The 20000-nt window shown below is 39.1% G+C and overlaps 2 protein-coding genes across 9 annotated transcripts in view; both read right to left on the reverse strand.

Moving 5' to 3' along the window:
• LOC117460575 (killer cell lectin-like receptor subfamily B member 1B allele C) overlaps nt 1-20000 on the reverse strand; it is a 461418-nt gene that overhangs the window by 85360 nt on the left and 356058 nt on the right. The gene's annotated exons all lie outside the window — the stretch shown is intronic.
• Nucleotides 1-20000, reverse strand: part of mef2d (myocyte enhancer factor 2d) — a 159617-nt gene that overhangs the window by 36218 nt on the left and 103399 nt on the right. For all 8 annotated transcript variants that reach the window (XM_071206008.1, XM_071206007.1, XM_071206010.1 and 5 more), the window contains exons 5-6: nt 13055-13274; nt 2597-2650 (exon numbers count right to left, since the gene is read on the reverse strand). In XM_071206008.1, coding sequence (XP_071062109.1) covers nt 2597-2650; nt 13055-13274 — 274 coding nt within the window. The remainder of the gene's footprint in view (nt 1-2596; nt 2651-13054; nt 13275-20000) is intronic.

Below are 20000 nucleotides of genomic sequence, written 5' to 3' on the forward strand. Positions count from 1 at the left end.
TATTGTAGTATGTATCATATTACTACAGTATGTGTACTATTACTGCATTACTCGTCCTATTATCTGACTTATTACTACTGTATGTGTACTATTACTGCATTACTCGTCCTATTATCTGACTTATTACTACTGTATGTGTACTATTACTACAGTATGTGTCCTATTACTACAGTATGTGTCCTATTACTACAGTATGTGTCCTATTACTGTAGTATGTATCATATTACTGCAGTATGTGTCCTATTACTACAGTATGTGTCCTATTACTGCAGTATGTGTCCTATTACTACAGCATGTGTCCTATTACTGCAGTATGTGTCCTATTACTACAGCATGTGTCCTATTACTGCAGTATGTGTCCTATTACTACAGTATGTGTCCTATTACTGCAGTATGTGTCCTATTACTACAGCATGTGTCCTATTACTGCAGTATGTGTCCTATTACTACAGTATGTGTCCTATTACTACAGTATGTGTCATATTACTGCAGTATGTGTCCTATTACTACAGTATGTGTCCTATTACTGTAGTATGTGTCCTATTACTGCAGTATGTGTCCTATTACTGTAGTATGTGTCCTATTACTGCAGTATGTGTCCTATTACTACAGTATGTGTCCTATTACGACAGTATGTGTCCTATTACGACAGTATGTGTCCTATTACTACAGTATGTGTCCTATTACTGTAGTATGTGTCCTATTACTACAGTATGTGTCCTATTACTGTAGTATGTGTCCTATTACTGCAGTATGTGTCCTATTACTACAGTATGTGTCCTATTACGACAGTATGTGTCCTATTACGACAGTATGTGTCCTATTACTACAGTATGTGTCCTATTACTACAGTATGTGTTCTATTATCTAACTTATTACTGCAGTATGTCTCCTATTACTACAGTATGTGTCCTATTACTACAGTATGTGTCCTATTACTACAGTATGTGTCCTATTACTGCAGTATGTGTCCTATTACTGCAGTATTTGTCCCATGTGTCTTATTACTGCGTCTTATTACCGCAATATGTGTCCTTTTATGTGTCTTATTACTGCGGAATGGGTCTTATTACTGCAGAATGTGTACTATTACTACAGTGTGTGTACTATTACTGCAGTATGTGTACTATTACTGCAGTATCTGTGCTAATGGGATTTAAAGGGGAGATCTGGTCAATGTCACCTCTGAGGAGAGGAGCCAAGACAAGGGGGGGGGACAGGGAGGGGGGGGGATTACTCCATGGAGACGAGGGGGAACAGCTGATGGAGACAGGAGGGGGGGGAGACAGGAGGGGGGGGGGCAGGAGGAGGGGGGAGACAGGAGGGGGGGGAGACAGGAGGGGGGGGGCTACAGAGAAACTCTCACATTACTGACACTTGTGGTTTTTCTTTGGATTATTGAACTGAATATTCTTCATCTTAAAACTGGCCTTTTTGCACTGGCTTTTCACACGAGTTGAACATAACGCTTTATATGAAGGTACACATGTTCACCATCAACTAGTTGCTAATTATTATGCATATTAGCAGCATATTGGCTCTTTATTAGTCATTATTAAACACGTATTAATGCCTTATTCTACAAGTATTAGGCCATTAGTTGAGAGTTTTTCCTCAATAACCCTCGAATTAATGCTGATTTATTGCAAGTTGTTGTGTCTGAGTCCGGGTCTTAAAATGCGCTGCTCAATACGGGCCTAATAAGGCGGTACCACAAGAATAGTAACTCCACTTAAACACGATCTATTCTGATGTAGCAAGACATGCAACTTTAAGTGTTAATTGTGTCAAAATAACTTAAAATGTGGTATTTTCTAACTCGGAATATGTTCACTAATAAGAGGCTCTAATATTCATGTTAATTAACAACTAGTTGACGTGAACATGTGTGTACCTTAATCTAAAGTGTTACTGTATATGTTTCTCGTTATTGTGCTTTTCGTCTCGTTTTTAGTTGTTTTATTATTTTACTCCTATGTGTTATTCGGTCTTGTATTTGCTTCCCGTACAGCGCTTTGGTCAACCGAGCTGTATGAATAAATAAAGACGAGATTGAGATTAGAGTCAAAGTAAAATGTGGACGTAGAGTCGTCTTAAAAGAAAGACGACAACAGGCGCCTCGTTGAGTGGAGGAGCGTGTTGGCGCCTGCACCAGCTGGCAGACACGCCGCGGGCACGAATATTATCACGCTCTTTAAGATTCTCCTCTCTCGGTTTCTGAGCCTGGAACCTTCCCCGGAGCCGCTGTGGAGCTTCAGAACGAGTCTCAACTTCCTCCTGGTTCCCTTCACCAACATGAAGCTGTTTCTCTGGACTGACCCTCAGCTGTCGCCACTCAACAGGTGTGTGTGTGTGTGTGTGTGTGTGTGTGTGTGTGTGTGTGTGTTGTGCACACGTGACCGCCTGTTGCTACACATAAAATATTCTGTCTGCAGACTTGCAGAACTCGTAGGCAACATTAGGGTAGGTGACAAACTGAAGTGTGTGTGTGTGTGTGTGTGTGTGTGTGTGTGTGTGTGTGTGTGTGTGTGTGTGTGTGTGTGTGTGTGTGTGTGTGTGTGTGTGTGTGTGTGTGTGTGAGAGAAAGTGTACTTACGGACAGGACTCGGGCACGCTCCATTTGAATTCCCCATATCTCCCAACAGGGCACCTGAAAGAAAAAACACACCACGAACATTAAATATATATATATTTGTTTATTATTCAACTAATATTTCATATTGATTTAACTAAATAGGCTGAAGTGGAAAGGCAGAAAAACACAGCTTATATACACAATGACAGCTCTCCTCAGCTACAGTGTTTCTCGATGAGTTTAAAAATGTATACAATAAATACTAAATAAAAGAAAATGTGTTAAAAAAATGATGAATACGGTAATAATAATAATAAAAAAGTGAGTTAAAATAATAATAAAGTACCAAAATATATATAAAATGAATTATAATACAAATACATATTATTGGTAAACTGCTTTCAGAATATATATATATAGATATTAAAATAAACAACAATAATATTAATTTCAAAATCAGTGATTAACTCGCATGTGTGTAAAGTGTTGGTGAAATACACTGATTATCTACAAACTGTGATTTAGTGATTTTGTTTACAAGGCTTTCGAAACAATAAGTTGTTTTATACAATTTGTTTTGCGGATTTTAATTAGTGAATGTATTTTTGGGCACAATAGGCGCTTTCACACCGGAGTACTTTTCCCGGGAATAGTTCCTGGGATTTTGCGTTCACCCCAAAAAGATCTGGAACTTTCAGCCCCAGATAGTCCCTGCTCGAGAGGGCGTACTTTCCTGGGGAGGAAAAGGTTTGTCGGCCACACTAACCATTTCTGATTGGCTGGGCGAATTGCAAACCACGCCCCTTAAAACTCCGAAAAGTTTTGTGAAGCCGCCATTTTATTTGCTCGCATTAGCATTATTAGCATTAGCATTATCCCAGCGCACCAACGGAGAGAGACTAACGTATGGCAACACAAGATAAAACATGGGAGCGGTGGAGGTGATGAGGAGGTGTCGGCGTTCTGGCGATTTACTCGGAAGACGCGACCCAGCAGCTTCTACTGAAGCCGGACTCCGGGAGACTCCGGGAGACTCCGGGACTTCGGGTGGCAGTATACGCCGTGAAGTTGTGTGCGGCCTGCCAGTAAACCCAAAGCAGAAGAAGAAGAAGTGACTTCAGCGGCTTCATTTGCCTAATCCTCCCTCAGGGACTTATTCCGGTGTGAACGCGATCTGCTCTTTAGTTCCAGGAACTTCGGGGGAACTAAGTACCGCAAAGTACTTGGTGTGAAAGCCTTATGAGTCATATGGAAAATGTGTGCATCACCACATTTGAATAGATTAGGTTTATTTTACAACAGCATTATTTCATTGAATAGAAAACAGTTATTCTGAACAGCACTGATACTAAATGCTGCAAATCCCATTTTGAAAATATATAATTGAAACAAGTGTGTCATTTAAAAAGTGCTTCTGCTATCGACTCTCACTTCAGGGTGTGAAGGACGTTAATGGATACATGGCGTGCTCAATGGTACTCGTGTCGAATTGCACAAGAAATGATTGCACTCGTTCTAAATTAAGTATAAAAGGTTAATTAAGCACCAGAACAGGAACGTGTGAAAGGCAAGGTTTTATTGGCAGTAACGGTAAAATAACTGCCGATTATCACACGTATGGCTTTGTTGAGAAGTTAACATCAAAGTAAGTAGAATTATAATAACAGCTTTCAACTTTTTCTCTGTTACGATTTTAATTGTTGTGCTGAAACTAAGGCTAGGTGTTGAAATATTCAGATTCAGTGGTGGTAAAATGTCTGATAGATCAATGGCAATAACATATCAGTTTTTGTTGCACAAATATGTAAACAGTACCTATTTTTTATGTCAAATATCAACTATTATACGAGGGGAATCGAGCAATTTAATGTATTATTTATTTATGTACATATTCCTTATCATGTCTTTTTTAAGTCCCATTTATTGTTTTTATTGTTTTTATAGTGTCTTGTTGTTGCGTGTTGGCACCTTGAGTTTATTGTAATTTCGTTGTACCTGTACATACAGGGGTGTCAAACTCAAGGCCCGGGGGCCACATTCGGCCCGCGACTTCATTTTATGTGGCCCCACAAGAGCTTGCAAAGAATATAATATGTTTATTATACGGTTACATGCTACAGAAGCATGTTGCCCATAAACTACATGTCCCACAATGCATCTCAAATATGACTTTTTTCTCAGAATTTGCCTTTTTTTCTTCAAAAATATGCATTTTTCATAGAATTCCTTTTTCTCAGAATTAGATTTTTATTTCAAAATGTCACTTCTATTTATTTTTTCTCCAGAATTTGGCTTTTCTTTTTAAATCATTTTGGGACATACGCACTGAAAAGACATGCAATTATTTGCCCAATAATTCAGCTTTCAGACGTAGTTAATTATGAAGTTATTACCCTATCCGATGATAATCCAATGCAGAGACAATGATGTAATATAATACATTATTTTATATATACGATATATTTATTTTTATATAGTCTTAAAGTTACAACCGGCCCTTTGAGTGCAACCGTAATGCTGATGTGGCCCGCGATGAAATTGAGTTTGACACCCCTGCTGTACAATGACAAATTAAAGATATATCTATCTATTACATGATGATAGCCTCGTAGTTGCATTAACACTGCAAATTAGCAAATTAGCTAACCCGCTACATTTACAGTGACATTTATGAAAGCTGTATTTATCAATATGTGTGATCATAACAGTGGATTAAATGACTGCAATGTGAAAGGGGTTAGATGCTCTGGATTATCGATGAGGTGAGACTTGATATAGTATGTTAGCGTCTTTCAGCACATTGTTTTGGTTTCGCTAAAACAAATGTTTGCACCATGTGGTGTTTACAGCTGTCCCCAAATAGCCAAACAATACATTTGAAAAAACTATTATTTCTACCATAACATGTCAAACTAGAGTAATGTACTTTAACTACAAAGCTCAATGTGTTTCAGTACTTTTATCTTCATGTCCTTGCACCATTTCTATTCTATTTTTGTTTGTATTACTTACACTATTTTAACTATTTTGTCTGTGTTATTGTGTTTCTCTGTTGGAGGAGCCTGCCACCTAAGATTTTAATTGACTACACTTAAAATAAAGCCTTGAAATCTTGAAGTGGAGGTCATGAGGGTTAACTGAGTGATATCTGGATGGATGTGTAGAAAAGCTCCACGAAGCAAACACCATGAACCCTACTGTGGTTCGATGGTAAAAGTACACACATCCTTTACTCAAGTAGAAGTACAGATACTTATGTTTAAAAACACTCTGGTGAAAGTAGAAGTACTGACTAAACTTCTTTACTCAAGTGAAAGTAAAGAGGCTTTGAAGTGCACTTCAGTAAAAAGTACCCATAGCTAGCAGCTGCTTTAAAGAGTACCTGACCTCCCTTTATATCAATAGAACAATAATGTCATTGTTAGCCAATGAATGTTTCCATGCCGACCAACGGCAACATGACAACGTTTCCATTGGTCCCTCTTCTTTAGAGAAGACCAGGAAGTGATGGATACACGGATCGTGTTCAAACCAATAGGCACGCAATGACTCTGAAGAATAATGACCACGCACCAACACACATTCAGACTAAAGGAACCAGCTGTTTGGGAAATGAGAGAAGTAGAAAGTACAGGTATTTGGGTTCAACATGTAAGAAGTAGAAAGTACAGGTATTTGAGTTCAACATGTAAGAAGTAGAAAGTACAGGTATTTGAGTTCAACATGTAAGAAGTAGAAAGTACAGGTATTTGGGTTCAACATGTAAGAAGTAGAAAGTACAGGTATTTGTGTTCAACATGTAAGAAGTAGAAAGTACAGGTATTTGTGTTCAACATGTAAGAAGTAGAAAGTACAGGTATTTGTGTTCAACATGTAAGAAGTAGAAAGTACAGGTATTTGAGTTCAACATGTAAGAAGTAGAAAGTACAGGTATTTGAGTTCAACATGTAAGAAGTAGAAAGTACAGGTATTTGTGTTCAACATGTGAGAAGTAGAAAGTACAGGTATTTGAGTTCAACATGTGAGAAGTAGAAAGTACAGGTATTTGTGTTCAACATGTAAGAAGTAGAAAGTACAGGTATTTGGGTTCAACATGTAAGAAGTAGAAAGTACAGGTATTTGGGTTCAACATGTAAGAAGTAGAAAGTACAGGTATTTGTGTTCAACATGTAAGAAGTAGAAAGTACAGGTATTTGGGTTCAACATGTGAGAAGTAGAAAGTACAGGTATTTGTGTTCAACATGTAAGAAGTAGAAAGTACAGGTATTTGAGTTCAACATGTAAGAAGTAGAAAGTACAGGTATTTGAGTTCAACATGTAAGAAGTAGAAAGTACAGGTATTTGTGTTCAACATGTGAGAAGTAGAAAGTACAGGTATTTGAGTTCAACATGTAAGAAGTAGAAAGTACAGGTATTTGTGTTCAACATGTAAGAAGTAGAAAGTACAGGTATTTGGGTTCAACATGTAAGAAGTAGAAAGTACAGGTATTTGTGTTCAACATGTAAGAAGTAGAAAGTACAGGTATTTGTGTTCAACATGTAAGAAGTAGAAAGTACAGGTATTTTAATGCAAAGTGTAAGAAGTAGAAAGTACAGGTATTTGTGTTCAACATGTAAGAAGTAGAAAGTACAGGTATTTGGGTTCAACATGTAAGAAGTAGAAAGTACAGGTATTTGTGTTCAACATGTAAGAAGTAGAAAGTACAGGTATTTGTGTTCAACATGTAAGAAGTAGAAAGTACAGGTATTTGTGTTCAACATGTAAGAAGTAGAAAGTACAGGTATTTGAGTTCAACATGTAAGAAGTAGAAAGTACAGGTATTTGTGTTCAACATGTAAGAAGTAGAAAGTACAGGTATTTGAGTTCAACATGTAAGAAGTAGAAAGTACAGGTATTTGGGTTCAACATGTAAGAAGTAGAAAGTACAGGTATTTGGGTTCAACATGTGAGAAGTAGAAAGTACAGGTATTTGAGTTCAACATGTAAGAAGTAGAAAGTACAGGTATTTGAGTTCAACATGTAAGAAGTAGAAAGTACAGGTATTTGTGTTCAACATGTAAGAAGTAGAAAGTACAGGTATTTGGGTTCAACATGTAAGAAGTAGAAAGTACAGGTATTTGGGTTCAACATGTGAGAAGTAGAAAGTACAGGTATTTGAGTTCAACATGTAAGAAGTAGAAAGTACAGGTATTTGAGTTCAACATGTAAGAAGTAGAAAGTACAGGTATTTGTGTTCAACATGTAAGAAGTAGAAAGTACAGGTATTTGTGTTCAACATGTAAGAAGTAGAAAGTACAGGTATTTGTGTTCAACATGTAAGAAGTAGAAAGTACAGGTATTTGGGTTCAACATGTAAGAAGTAGAAAGTACAGGTATTTGGTTCAACATGTAAGAAGTAGAAAGTACAGGTATTTGTGTTCAACATGTAAGAAGTAGAAAGTACAGGTATTTGGGTTCAACATGTAAGAAGTAGAAAGTACAGGTATTTGTGTTCAACATGTAAGAAGTAGAAAGTACAGGTATTTGAGTTCAACATGTAAGAAGTAGAAAGTACAGGTATTTGGGTTCAACATGTAAGAAGTAGAAAGTACAGGTATTTGAGTTCAACATGTAAGAAGTAGAAAGTACAGGTATTTGAGTTCAACATGTAAGAAGTAGAAAGTACAGGTATTTGGGTTCAACATGTAAGAAGTAGAAAGTACAGGTATTTGGGTTCAACATGTGAGAAGTAGAAAGTACAGGTATTTGTGTTCAACATGTAAGAAGTAGAAAGTACAGGTATTTGAGTTCAACATGTAAGAAGTAGAAAGTACAGGTATTTGGTTCAACATGTGAGAAGTAGAAAGTACAGGTATTTGGGTTCAACATGTAAGAAGTAGAAAGTACAGGTATTTGAGTTCAACATGTGAGAAGTAGAAAGTACAGGTATTTGAGTTCAACATGTAGAAGTAGAAAGTACAGGTATTTGGGTTCAACATGTAAGAAGTAGAAAGTACAGGTATTTGGGTTCAACATGTAGGAAGTAGAAAGTACAGGTATTTGTGTTCAACATGTAGGAAGTAGAAAGTACAGGTATTTGTGTTCAACATGTAGGAAGTAGAAAGTACAGGTATTTGAGTTCAACATGTAAGAAGTAGAAAGTACAGGTATTTGGGTTCAACATGTAAGAAGTAGAAAGTACAGGTATTTGTGTTCAACATGTGAGAAGTAGAAAGTACAGGTATTTGTGTTCAACATGTAAGAAGTAGAAAGTACAGGTATTTGAGTTCAACATGTAAGAAGTAGAAAGTACAGGTATTTGGGTGCAACATGTAAGAAGTAGAAAGTACAGGTATTTGGGTTCAACATGTAAGAAGTAGAAAGTACAGGTATTTGGGTTCAACATGTAAGAAGTAGAAAGTACAGGTATTTGAGTTCAACATGTAAGAAGTAGAAAGTACAGGTATTTGGGTTCAACATGTGAGAAGTAGAAAGTACAGGTATTTGAGTTCAACATGTAAGAAGTAGAAAGTACAGGTATTTGTGTTCAACATGTAAGAAGTAGAAAGTACAGGTATTTGAGTTCAACATGTAAGAAGTAGAAAGTACAGGTATTTGTGTTCAAAGTGTAAGAAGTAGTAAGTACAGGTATTTGTGTTCAACATGTAAGAAGTAGAAAGTACAGGTATTTGTGTTCAACATGTGAGAAGTAGAAAGTACAGGTATTTGTGTTCAACATGTAAGAAGTAGAAAGTACAGGTATTTGAGTTCAACATGTAAGAAGTAGAAAGTACAGGTATTTGGGTGCAACATGTAAGAAGTAGAAAGTACAGGTATTTGGGTTCAACATGTAAGAAGTAGAAAGTACAGGTATTTGGGTTCAACATGTAAGAAGTAGAAAGTACAGGTATTTGAGTTCAACATGTAAGAAGTAGAAAGTACAGGTATTTGGGTTCAACATGTGAGAAGTAGAAAGTAAAGGTATTTGTGTTCAACATGTGAGAAGTAGAAAGTACAGGTATTTGAGTTCAACATGTGAGAAGTAGAAAGTACAGGTATTTGTGTTCAACATGTGAGAAGTAGAAAGTACAGGTATTTGAGTTCAACATGAGAGAAGTAGAAAGTACAGGTATTTGTGTTCAACATGTGAGAAGTAGAAAGTACAGGTATTTGGGTTCAACATGTAGGAAGTAGAAAGTACAGGTATTTGTGTTCAACATGTAGGAAGTAGAAAGTACAGGTATTTGTGTTCAACATGTAGGAAGTAGAAAGTACAGGTATTTGGGTTCAACATGTAAGAAGTAGAAAGTACAGGTATTTGTGTTCAACATGTAAGAAGTAGAAAGTACAGGTATTTGTGTTCAACATGTGAGAAGTAGAAAGTACAGGTATTTGTGTTCAACATGTAAGAAGTAGAAAGTACAGGTATTTGAGTTCAACATGTAAGAAGTAGAAAGTACAGGTATTTGAGTTCAACATGTAAGAAGTAGAAGTAAAAATTACTGAATTACTAAAAAAGTACTGATACCAGAACAATGTACTTAAGTACAGTAACGAAGTATTTGTACTCCACTACTTCTCACCTCTGCAGGGCGCATATGAGGAAGAGGAGGAAGAGGAGGAAGAGGAGGGAGGGAGGGAGGGAGGGGCATCCATTACGAGGAACCCTCCTGCCTCGGAGACAGCATGTTATGAAAGATGCTGTCATGCATTTGAGGCGCGTTACATCACCTAATGCTGACTCACAATGAGATTACGCCGGTCGGAACAAAGCCTGATAAGTAACCTCGTCTGAGACGCAGAAATGGGGCACAAATCCTTTTAGTCAGAGGGGGGGGGGATCGCTGGGAAACACGGAGGCAGCCGTCGAGGAAATTATGGATTTCTGTGTTTATGAAGGTGGTGTGCACTTATCAGACTGACAGGTAATAGAGAGGGGAGACTGGACAGGCTTTTTGAAACAGAAAACTCTCTATAAAACTCTCTTGTTGCAAACAGAGGGTGGGGAAATAGGTATTTAATGAAAGAGGGATTGCAATATCTAAACAGTAGTGCAGTGATGTCCCATTTCTGTGTTGGATCCTGAAGGCTACATCTCCCTGGTTCCCTCCACAAAAAAAGATTATGATTTTTGAAGTAAAAAGCTAATGTTGGGCTATAAAGGAACTACAGCACGGTCACATGACTTCACGTCACCACCGCTAAGCTAAAGGAGGCTAATGTTGGGCTATAAAGGAACTACAGCACGGTCACATGACTTCACGTCACCACCGCTAAGCTAAAGGAGGCTAACGTTGGGCTATAAAGGAACTACAGCACGGTCACATGACTTCACGTCACCACCGCTAAGCTAAAGGTGGCTAACGTTGGGCTATAAAGGAACTACAGCACGGTCACATGACTTCACGTCACCACCGCTAAGCTAAAGGTGGCTAACGTTGGGCTATAAAGGAACTACAGCACGGTCACATGACTTCACGTCACCACCGCTAAGCTAAAGGTGGCTAACGTTGGGCTATAAAGGAACTACAGCACGGTCACATGACTTCACGTCACCACCGCTAAGCTAAAGGTGGCTAATGTTGGGCTATAAAGGAACTACAGCACGGTCACATGACTTCACGTCACCACCGCTAAGCTAAAGGTGGCTAACGTTGGGCTATAAAGGAACTACAGCACGGTCACATGACTTCACGTCACCACCGCTAAGCTAAAGGTGGCTAATGTTGGGCTATAAAGGAACTACAGCACGGTCACATGACTTCACGTCACCACCGCTAAGCTAAAGGTGGCTAACGTTGGGCTATAAAGGAACTACAGCACGGTCACATGACTTCACGTCACCACCGCTAAGCTAAAGGAGGCTAATGTTGGGCTATAAAGGAACTACAGCACGGTCACATGACTTCACGTCACCACCGCTAAGCTAAAGGTGGCTAACGTTGGGCTATAAAGGAACTACAGCACGGTCACATGACTTCACGTCACCACCGCTAAGCTAAAGGTGGCTAACGTTGGGCTATAAAGGAACTACAGCACGGTCACATGACTTCACGTCACCACCGCTAAGCTAAAGGTGGCTAACGTTGGGCTATAAAGGAACTACAGCACGGTCACATGACTTCACGTCACCACCGCTAAGCTAAAGGCGGCTAACGTTGGGCTATAAAGGAACTACAGCACGGTCACATGACTTCACGTCACCACCGCTAAGCTAAAGGTGGCTAACGTTGGGCTATAAAGGAACTACAGCACGGTCACATGACTTCACGTCACCACCGCTAAGCTAAAGGTGGCTAATGTTGGGCTATAAAGGAACTACAGCACGGTCACATGACTTCACGTCACCACCGCTAAGCTAAAGGTGGCTAACGTTGGGCTATAAAGGAACTACAGCACGGTCACATGACTTCACGTCACCACCGCTAAGCTAAAGGTGGCTAACGTTGGGCTATAAAGGAACTACAGCACGGTCACATGACTTCACGTCACCACCGCTAAGCTAAAGGCGTCTAATGAGAAGCGTGATGACGTGACATATTGTGCCAATTTTCAGGTTCATATTAGTATTTATATTTTATATAGAAACTTGAGTGTTACAAAGTGATGTCACTAAGTTCTGGATGTAAACAAAGGAGTCCAATGGAGGCCTGAAAAAAGCAGAATATGGCCTCTTTAAGGTAACATAAATCTTAATAATAGGGAAAGTATTATGGTAATCTCTTTTAAATATACCAGAGCTACCAACACTGCTTTCAAAGCAAGACTATGGTGTGAAGACGGGCTTGAAATGCTTTCCTTTAAACCATTAAAAGGAATCAGAGTTTATTCAGTGTTTGAAAAGTGTCTCCACTTTTTCTTCACTGCAACAACACCTGTCAATCAAACAGTGTGGGCGTCGCTCTGAAGTCTGTTTTCTTTTGTAGACGTTTTTTGTTAAAGAGTCTTCTTTCTCTCTTCTTCAATGTGCGTCAAACTGCTGCTGCTGCTGCTTTCAGAAAGTCATCGTCTTCTGAGGAGTTTTCTTCTTTAAAGAGAGAGCTACCAAATTGAACCTTCACTATTTTACATGGCTGTATTTGCATTTACTTAATATTAAATAAATGTTTCTGATATTTAAAAATATATTTATATTGTTTATTATTGTTTGTTAGTTTTTATATTCTGTCATTTCTAGGGTGATATTTCTGCTTGTTATAATATCCTTTTTTTATCAATTAGTTTTACTGTTGTTTTGGTTTATATGCTATTTTTGTTTTTCACACTTCTTTCTTTTTTTTATTTCACACTGAATGGATTATAAAGCCCACAAAATATTGGATCAATGGACTTGAAACTGGACATTGTTTGTAAATATACATGTTATGATAAAAATGTTTCAAAATGCATAAAAGAATAAATAAAAATAAAAAACCGTTGTATTTTCTCTTTTTTTTGTGGTACTGCAAATAAAGACTACATTAAGCCACAAAATGATCGACGCCACAGGTGTCTCTTACCTGCGCTGGCTGGTCGCTGCGGTAACCCAGGCGACACAGTGTTCCTATGCAGAGTTGGTTGCTGTGGCGACAGGAGGCGGGGGTCTGTGAGGGCGGAGGTGAGGAAGGAGGTCGTGGTGACCAATGCGCCGCCAGGGTTGTTGCTGAACTGCAGTGCTGCGTTCTGATTGGACACGGGCACGGTGACGGGCATGGAGAAGGTGGGCTGAGGGACTGCTGACTGGAGGAGAGACAGGAAGGAGGCGGGGCTTAGAGCGAGGTCACACACGTGCATATATATATATAAACACACACATGCTTTTATCATGTACAGGCCGTCAACAATCACAACACAAGTGTTTCCAAAACAGACCAGATTTACACGAAGAGATTCTAGACTTTATTTAAATCTGTGTTTTTAATTTTTAATTTTGATGTATGCAACACAACATCAAGTCAAATTCCTCGTACGTGTCAACCTACCTGGTGATAAACCTGATTCTGATTCTGACACCAATTACTTAGAGGTTTTACAATGTAACACCTGAACCTGAAGGTCATTTAGAAAACTTCCAAGGGCAAATACTTTTTAACATTAATTAAGGTCCATTTTTGTATGTAAGTAAATACAATTGTTATTATTTAAAATGTGTTAACTAATAAAGGGTTTTGGAAATTAACTCTTCAAGCAACCACACATCAAATATCTCCATCACACACACACACACACACACACACACACACACACACACACACACACACACACACACACACACACACACACACACACACACACACACACAGTTTTATCATGCAAGGTGACTTTGTGGGCCAGAAAGCGGTGTCGCCTCTCATGCCGGGTTAAAGTCTTTAAAGTCGCAGCAGCGGGTTATTGCTTCAGCGTCGGGTTATTGTTGAAATCCCACCGACCCCACCACTGCTCATCACCTTCAGGAATAAATTCCCTGATGTGTGTGAGATCTCCTTCCAAGATAAATACCTAAATATCTTCTGCTACCAACACCTAAAATATCCCAAGAGGAAACTACTTTTTCTTTTTCGTTGTGCGCCTGAAATAAAGTTTGTGGGTAAAACAAGCTGAAGAGATTTTTGTTCTACGACATTAAATACGTCAGTAAATCCCCAACTGGTGAATTTAAAAATGGCGGTTGCTAACAAGTGTCTAAATGAGACGACTTAACATCATCACGTGCAACATTAGCCACCTTTAGCTTAGAGGTGGTGACGTGAAGTCATGTGACCGTGCTGTAGTTCCTTTATAGCCCAACATTAGCCTCCTTTAGCTTAGCGGTGGTGACGTGAAGTCATGTGACCGTGCTGTAGTTACTTTATAGCCCAGCGTTAGCCACCTTTAGCTTAGCGGTGGTGACCTGAAGTCATGTGACCGTGCTGTAGTTCCTTTATAGCCCAACATTAGCCTCCTTTAGCTTAGCGATGGTGACCTGAAGTCATGTGACCGTGCTGTAGTTACTTTATAGCCCAGCGTTAGCCGCCTTTAGCTTAGCGGTGGTGACGTGAAGTCATGTGACCGTGCTGTAGTTACTTTATAGCCCAGCGTTAGCCGCCTTTAGCTTAGCGGTGGTGACGTGAAGTCATGTGACCGTGCTGTAGTTCCTTTATAGGCCAACATTAGCCACCTTTAGCTTAGCGGTGGTGACGTGAAGTCATGTGACCATGCTGTAGTTCCTTTATAGCCCAACATTAGCCACCTTTAGCTTAGCGGTGGTGATGTGAAGTCATGTGACCGTGCTGTAGTTACTTTATAGCCCAGCGTTAGCCGCCTTTAGCTTAGCGGTGGTGACGTGAAGCCATGTGACTGTGCTGTAGTTCCTTTATAGCCTAACGTTAGCTTTTTACTTCAGAAATCATAAAGTGGTAATATGTGGAGATTATCGTGCTGAACTAAACGTGTAAGAATCATAAACGTGTGTTTGACACAGAGATTATTTTGTGCAGGAAATCCAATTGGCTTTTTAACGAGGGAACCAGGGAGATGCTAACTTCCGTGTCTGCCTACAAAAACATGAAATCACTGCACCACTCTTTTTGTAGTTCCAATGACATTTAGAATAACTGTGCAGCCATAGAACCAACATCCGGGGGTCCTGGACAAAATCAAGAACGAGCATCTGGAGTCGTCCCGCCATCCGACCCATTTCACCCTGTTCTAACTGGATGTGTGAAAGCAGGTCTTCTATATTTAGAATATGGGCCGCTGTACTCAAAGAGCCTGAGACCCAGTTTAACTGAGAGGAGGACGAGGGCACCTTCCTGCCCTTCATCGCTGCCTCTCGTCCTTCATCTGGGTTGAGTAACTTTTTTTAGAAAGAGGGAAAAGAGAAACGATGTGAAAAAATGAAAAGGGGGTAAAAAATGTGTCTGATTAAAGCTGATGGAGAAGCTATCGGGCTTTGATTAAATAATTATAAATTAAAATAAATATCGTCTACGAAAAATTGTTATATAAAATAATTCCGAAAATGATTACAAATGATCGGGACATTTACTAAAAAGTTACAAAAGTATGTTAAGATGTATAAAATTAAAACCTAAGTGATGTTAAAATAGGGGCAACAGTACGTTTCCCCTAGCAACCTGTTGCCAAATATAACATTTTCTTTAATTTAATCTCCATATCATTCAGAGGGAGTTTGTAAATGAGTGTACAGACGGAGCCGTACAGTAAGTAGGTGGAGGGGCAGCAGCACTGCACACTGGCCAAGCAGGAAGTGAGAGGGGGGGGGGGTAATGGAGGTATGGATGAGGTGGTGAGGGGGGTGGAGGTGTGTAAACAAACGGCACTGGAGAAGATTTAACGTTGGGGTGGAGGAACGAATTTCAGGAACGGCATATTTATGAAAAATGGGAGAATCGAACCAGCACCCTTTGTGATTGGTCAACTGCTTAGAGATGTCCCGCCCCTTAGCCTATCAGGACTTATACTCTGATTTAATGAAATACTTGATTACATTTGTTTGGAAGTATCACCCTCTGTTTGAAACCAGAGTCCAGTCTGCTCTGATTGCTTAACTGTTGTGATTGGTCAACCGCTTAGAGATGTACAATGTGTTGGAGCACTAGCCAATAGGAGCGTGAGTGTTAAAAGTGTTGGTCGAACGCACTTATTGTAGGTCGCTTTGGATAAAAGCGTCAGCTAAATGCAATGTAATGTAATGTAATGTAATGTAACTCATGGATATTGTGAGGTTTACTTTATAATAATTTACATTTAACAATTACCCACATATTACACATGTTGGACTTTCTTGGGACCAATTCCAACATTTTTGGAAAACAAATGCCTGTTTATAGAAAAAAGGGTAATTATTAAAATAAAAGTAATTATTAAAATGTGACAACTTTATAATTAAGGGCAACATAATTAGCAATAACTGAATAATTGTCATATCTGTCAAATGTTGAAAAAAAAAAAAAAACCTACTTTTTTTACCTAAAAAATCGTAGAGCGTTTGGAGGAATTTTTATTCATTATATTATAATTATTATTTTAGAAATATGTTGAGTTTGCATCATCAGTCTCTCCTCAACCAACTTGTGTTTGTGATTTTTAAAATATATATTACATCTTTCTTTGACCTTGGATGGTTTCATGTTACATCCGATGATTTGTTAGCAGATTAGTGATTTATAAAGAACTTTTTAAAGAGGATTTAATAGAAGCTTGTTTTGGAGAAAACACTCAGTATTGTGCTAACCTTCTGTTATCTCCTTCAGACACCTCACTTTCTCTCATGCATTCAGAAGTAAGTGCCATCGTTTGTTCCTCGGCCTCTTCTCCACAGGACCTCCACAGCCTAGTTGCTAAGCGATTGATGACATAACCACCAACAAAAAAAACCTCTCCACTTCTTCTTCTTCTTCTTCAAATATGAATTTTAAATGTGTGCTCACCGTCACCCCGCTCTGCTCTCTGCTCCGCTGAGCATTATTCCGTGTTTCCGACAAATTACAAGTGAATTTGCATCCACCCACTCCAGCTTAATTTAACGGTGACGCTCCTAATGACAGAGCGGAGGGTTCATTGGGCACAGAGGCTGAGAGCCTACGGAGATAAACAATAAATAAATACAAAAACAGGTATACTACTACAACTGCTGATGTTTAGGTGTATATCAGTGTGTAGTGTCTCTACTTTAAAGAGTCCTCTCCTGCTGATGTTCAGGTGTATATCAGTATGTAGTGTCTCTACTTTAAAGAGTCCTCTCCTGCTGATGTTCAGGTGTATATCAGTATGTAGTGTCTCTACTTTAAAGAGTCCTCTCCTGCTGATGTTCAGGTGTATATCAGTATGTAGTGTCTCTACTTTAAAGAGTCCTCTCCTGCTGATGTTCAGGTGTATATCAGTATGTAGTGTCTCTACTTTAAAGAGTCCTCTCCTGCTGATGTTCAGGTGTATATCAGTATGTAGTGTCTCTACTTTAAAGAGTCCTCTCCTGCTGATGTTCAGGTGTATATCAGTATGTAGTGTCTCTACTTTAAAGAGTCCTCTCCTGCTGATGTTCAGGTGTATATCAGTATGTAGTGTCTCTACTTTAAAGAGTCCTCTCATGCTGATGTTCAGGTGTATATCAGTATGTAGTGTCTCTACTTTAAAGAGTCCTCTCCTGCTGATGTTCAGGTGTATATCAGTATGTAGTGTCTCTACTTTAAAGAGTCCTCTCCTGCTGATGTTCAGGTGTATATCAGTATGTAGTGTCTCTACTTTAAAGAGTCCTCTCCTGCTGATGTTCAGGTGTATATCAGTATGTAGTGTCTCTACTTTAAAGAGTCCTCTCCTGCTGATGTTCAGGTGTATATCAGTATGTAGTGTCTCTACTTTAAAGAGTCCTCTCCTGCTGATGTTCAGGTGTATATCAGTACGTAGTGTCTCTACTTTAAAGAGTCCTCTCATGCTGATGTTCAGGTGTATATCAGTATGTAGTGTCTCTACTTTAAAGAGTCCTCTCCAGCTGATGTTCAGGTGTATATCAGTATGTAGTGTCTCTACTTTAAAGAGTCCTCTCCTGCTGATGTTCAGGTGTATATCAGTATGTAGTGCCTCTACTTTAAAGAGTCCTCTCCTGCTGATGTTCAGGTGTATATCAGTATGTAGTGTCTCTACTTTAAAGAGTCCTCTCCTGCTGATGTTCAGGTGTATATCAGTATGTAGTGTCTCTACTTTAAAGAGTCCTCTCCTGCTGATGTTCAGGTGTATATCAGTATGTAGTGTCTCTACTTTAAAGAGTCCTCTCCTGCTGATGTTCAGGTGTATATCAGTATGTAGTGTCTCTACTTTAAAGAGTCCTCTCCTGCTGATGTTCAGGTGTATATCAGTACGTAGTGTCTCTACTTTAAAGAGTCCTCTCATGCTGATGTTCAGGTGTATATCAGTATGTAGTGTCTCTACTTTAAAGAGTCCTCTCCAGCTGATGTTCAGGTGTATATCAGTATGTAGTGTCTCTACTTTAAAGAGTCCTCTCCTGCTGATGTTCAGGTGTATATCAGTATGTAGTGCCTCTACTTTAAAGAGTCCTCTCCTGCTGATGTTCAGGTGTATATCAGTATGTAGTGTCTCTACTTTAAAGAGTCCTCTCCTGCTGATGTTCAGGTGTATATCAGTATGTAGTGTCTCTACTTTAAAGAGTCCTCTCCTGCTGATGTTCAGGTGTATATCAGTATGTAGTGTCTCTACTTTAAAGAGTCCTCTCCTGCTGATGTTCAGGTGTATATCAGTATGTAGTGTCTCTACTTTAAACATACTGCCTGTGCTGCAGCACCTCTTTTCACCCTCTGTATGAAACCAGAGCCCAGGCTGCTCTAATTGGTTAGCTGGCCGGCTCTGTTGTGATTGGTTAACCGCTTAGAGATGTCCCGCCCCTTAGCCTATCATGTACAATGTGTTGGAGTGCTAGCCAATAGAAGCCGTGCTACATAGTGATTTCATTATATAAACACACTACAGGAAAGTTGTGGACATTTGAAATGTTGTCCCGTTTGCTCCAGCTACACTATGAAATTGAGAGCTCTGCAAAAGCATCAAGCTTCTCAAGTCCTTTCTGTTAGAATTTCAGATCTTAAAACCTATTTCGAGGAATGTTATTTAAGAGCGACGCTCCAAACGACAGACATGAAGCACAGTTGTCATCCTGAGGATTTAACCCAGAGGAAAATAAAAAATAAAACAAGAAGATTTTATGTAAATAATTCACCGCGGGAGCTTCACCGGATGTTTATCAGCAGAACGAGGACCTATTTCCCCTCAGAGGAATACATCTGGTGAATTCTGGTCACCTCGTGGCGACCTACTTTCCCTTCCTCGTCCTGGACGCCTTGTTTTAGCAAGTTATGATTGTCCCGTCTTGTTCATTTAGCAGCTGTGGATCTAAACAGTGTCTGAAGTGTTCTATCGACCTTCAGACGGCGCGGTAAAGTATTTTGTCTTCCAACTTTTTACTAAGAAAAGTTCAATTTCAAATTCTAAAATGAGAAAGGGTTAAATATGCAGCTTGTGTGTGTATGGCGCCTTCAAGAGCACATACATGCAATGCCCTGAATAATCACTTAGACAAACATTAATATTAAACTAAAGGTCACGAACATTTACTGTGGAATATTTATTTTAAAATGTCATTTCTTCTCACAGGAAGAGTAATAAAGTAAAGGTCACTGAGTCTGATCTACCCAGGACTCCGGGAAATTAATGGCAGAAATAATGATTATAAATTACATAATGTTTTACCTTGCGTAAGTCTGCATTGTAAAATCTCTGATACAAAAATTAAAATAAATGCTACCTTCAGCTCTACAGAGGGACAGACGGCACCATTCATTTCAATGGGGACGTTAAACATGACATTTTCTCCCTCACAATTCAACCGGCTATAAAGATTTTTAACAACTAAGATATACTGTCATAAAAACAAGGTTCAAAGGACGTTCAAATATT

This window comes from Pseudochaenichthys georgianus, chromosome 16 (assembly GCF_902827115.2).
Source record: "Pseudochaenichthys georgianus chromosome 16, fPseGeo1.2, whole genome shotgun sequence".
NCBI classification, from domain to species: domain Eukaryota; kingdom Metazoa; phylum Chordata; class Actinopteri; order Perciformes; family Channichthyidae; genus Pseudochaenichthys; species Pseudochaenichthys georgianus.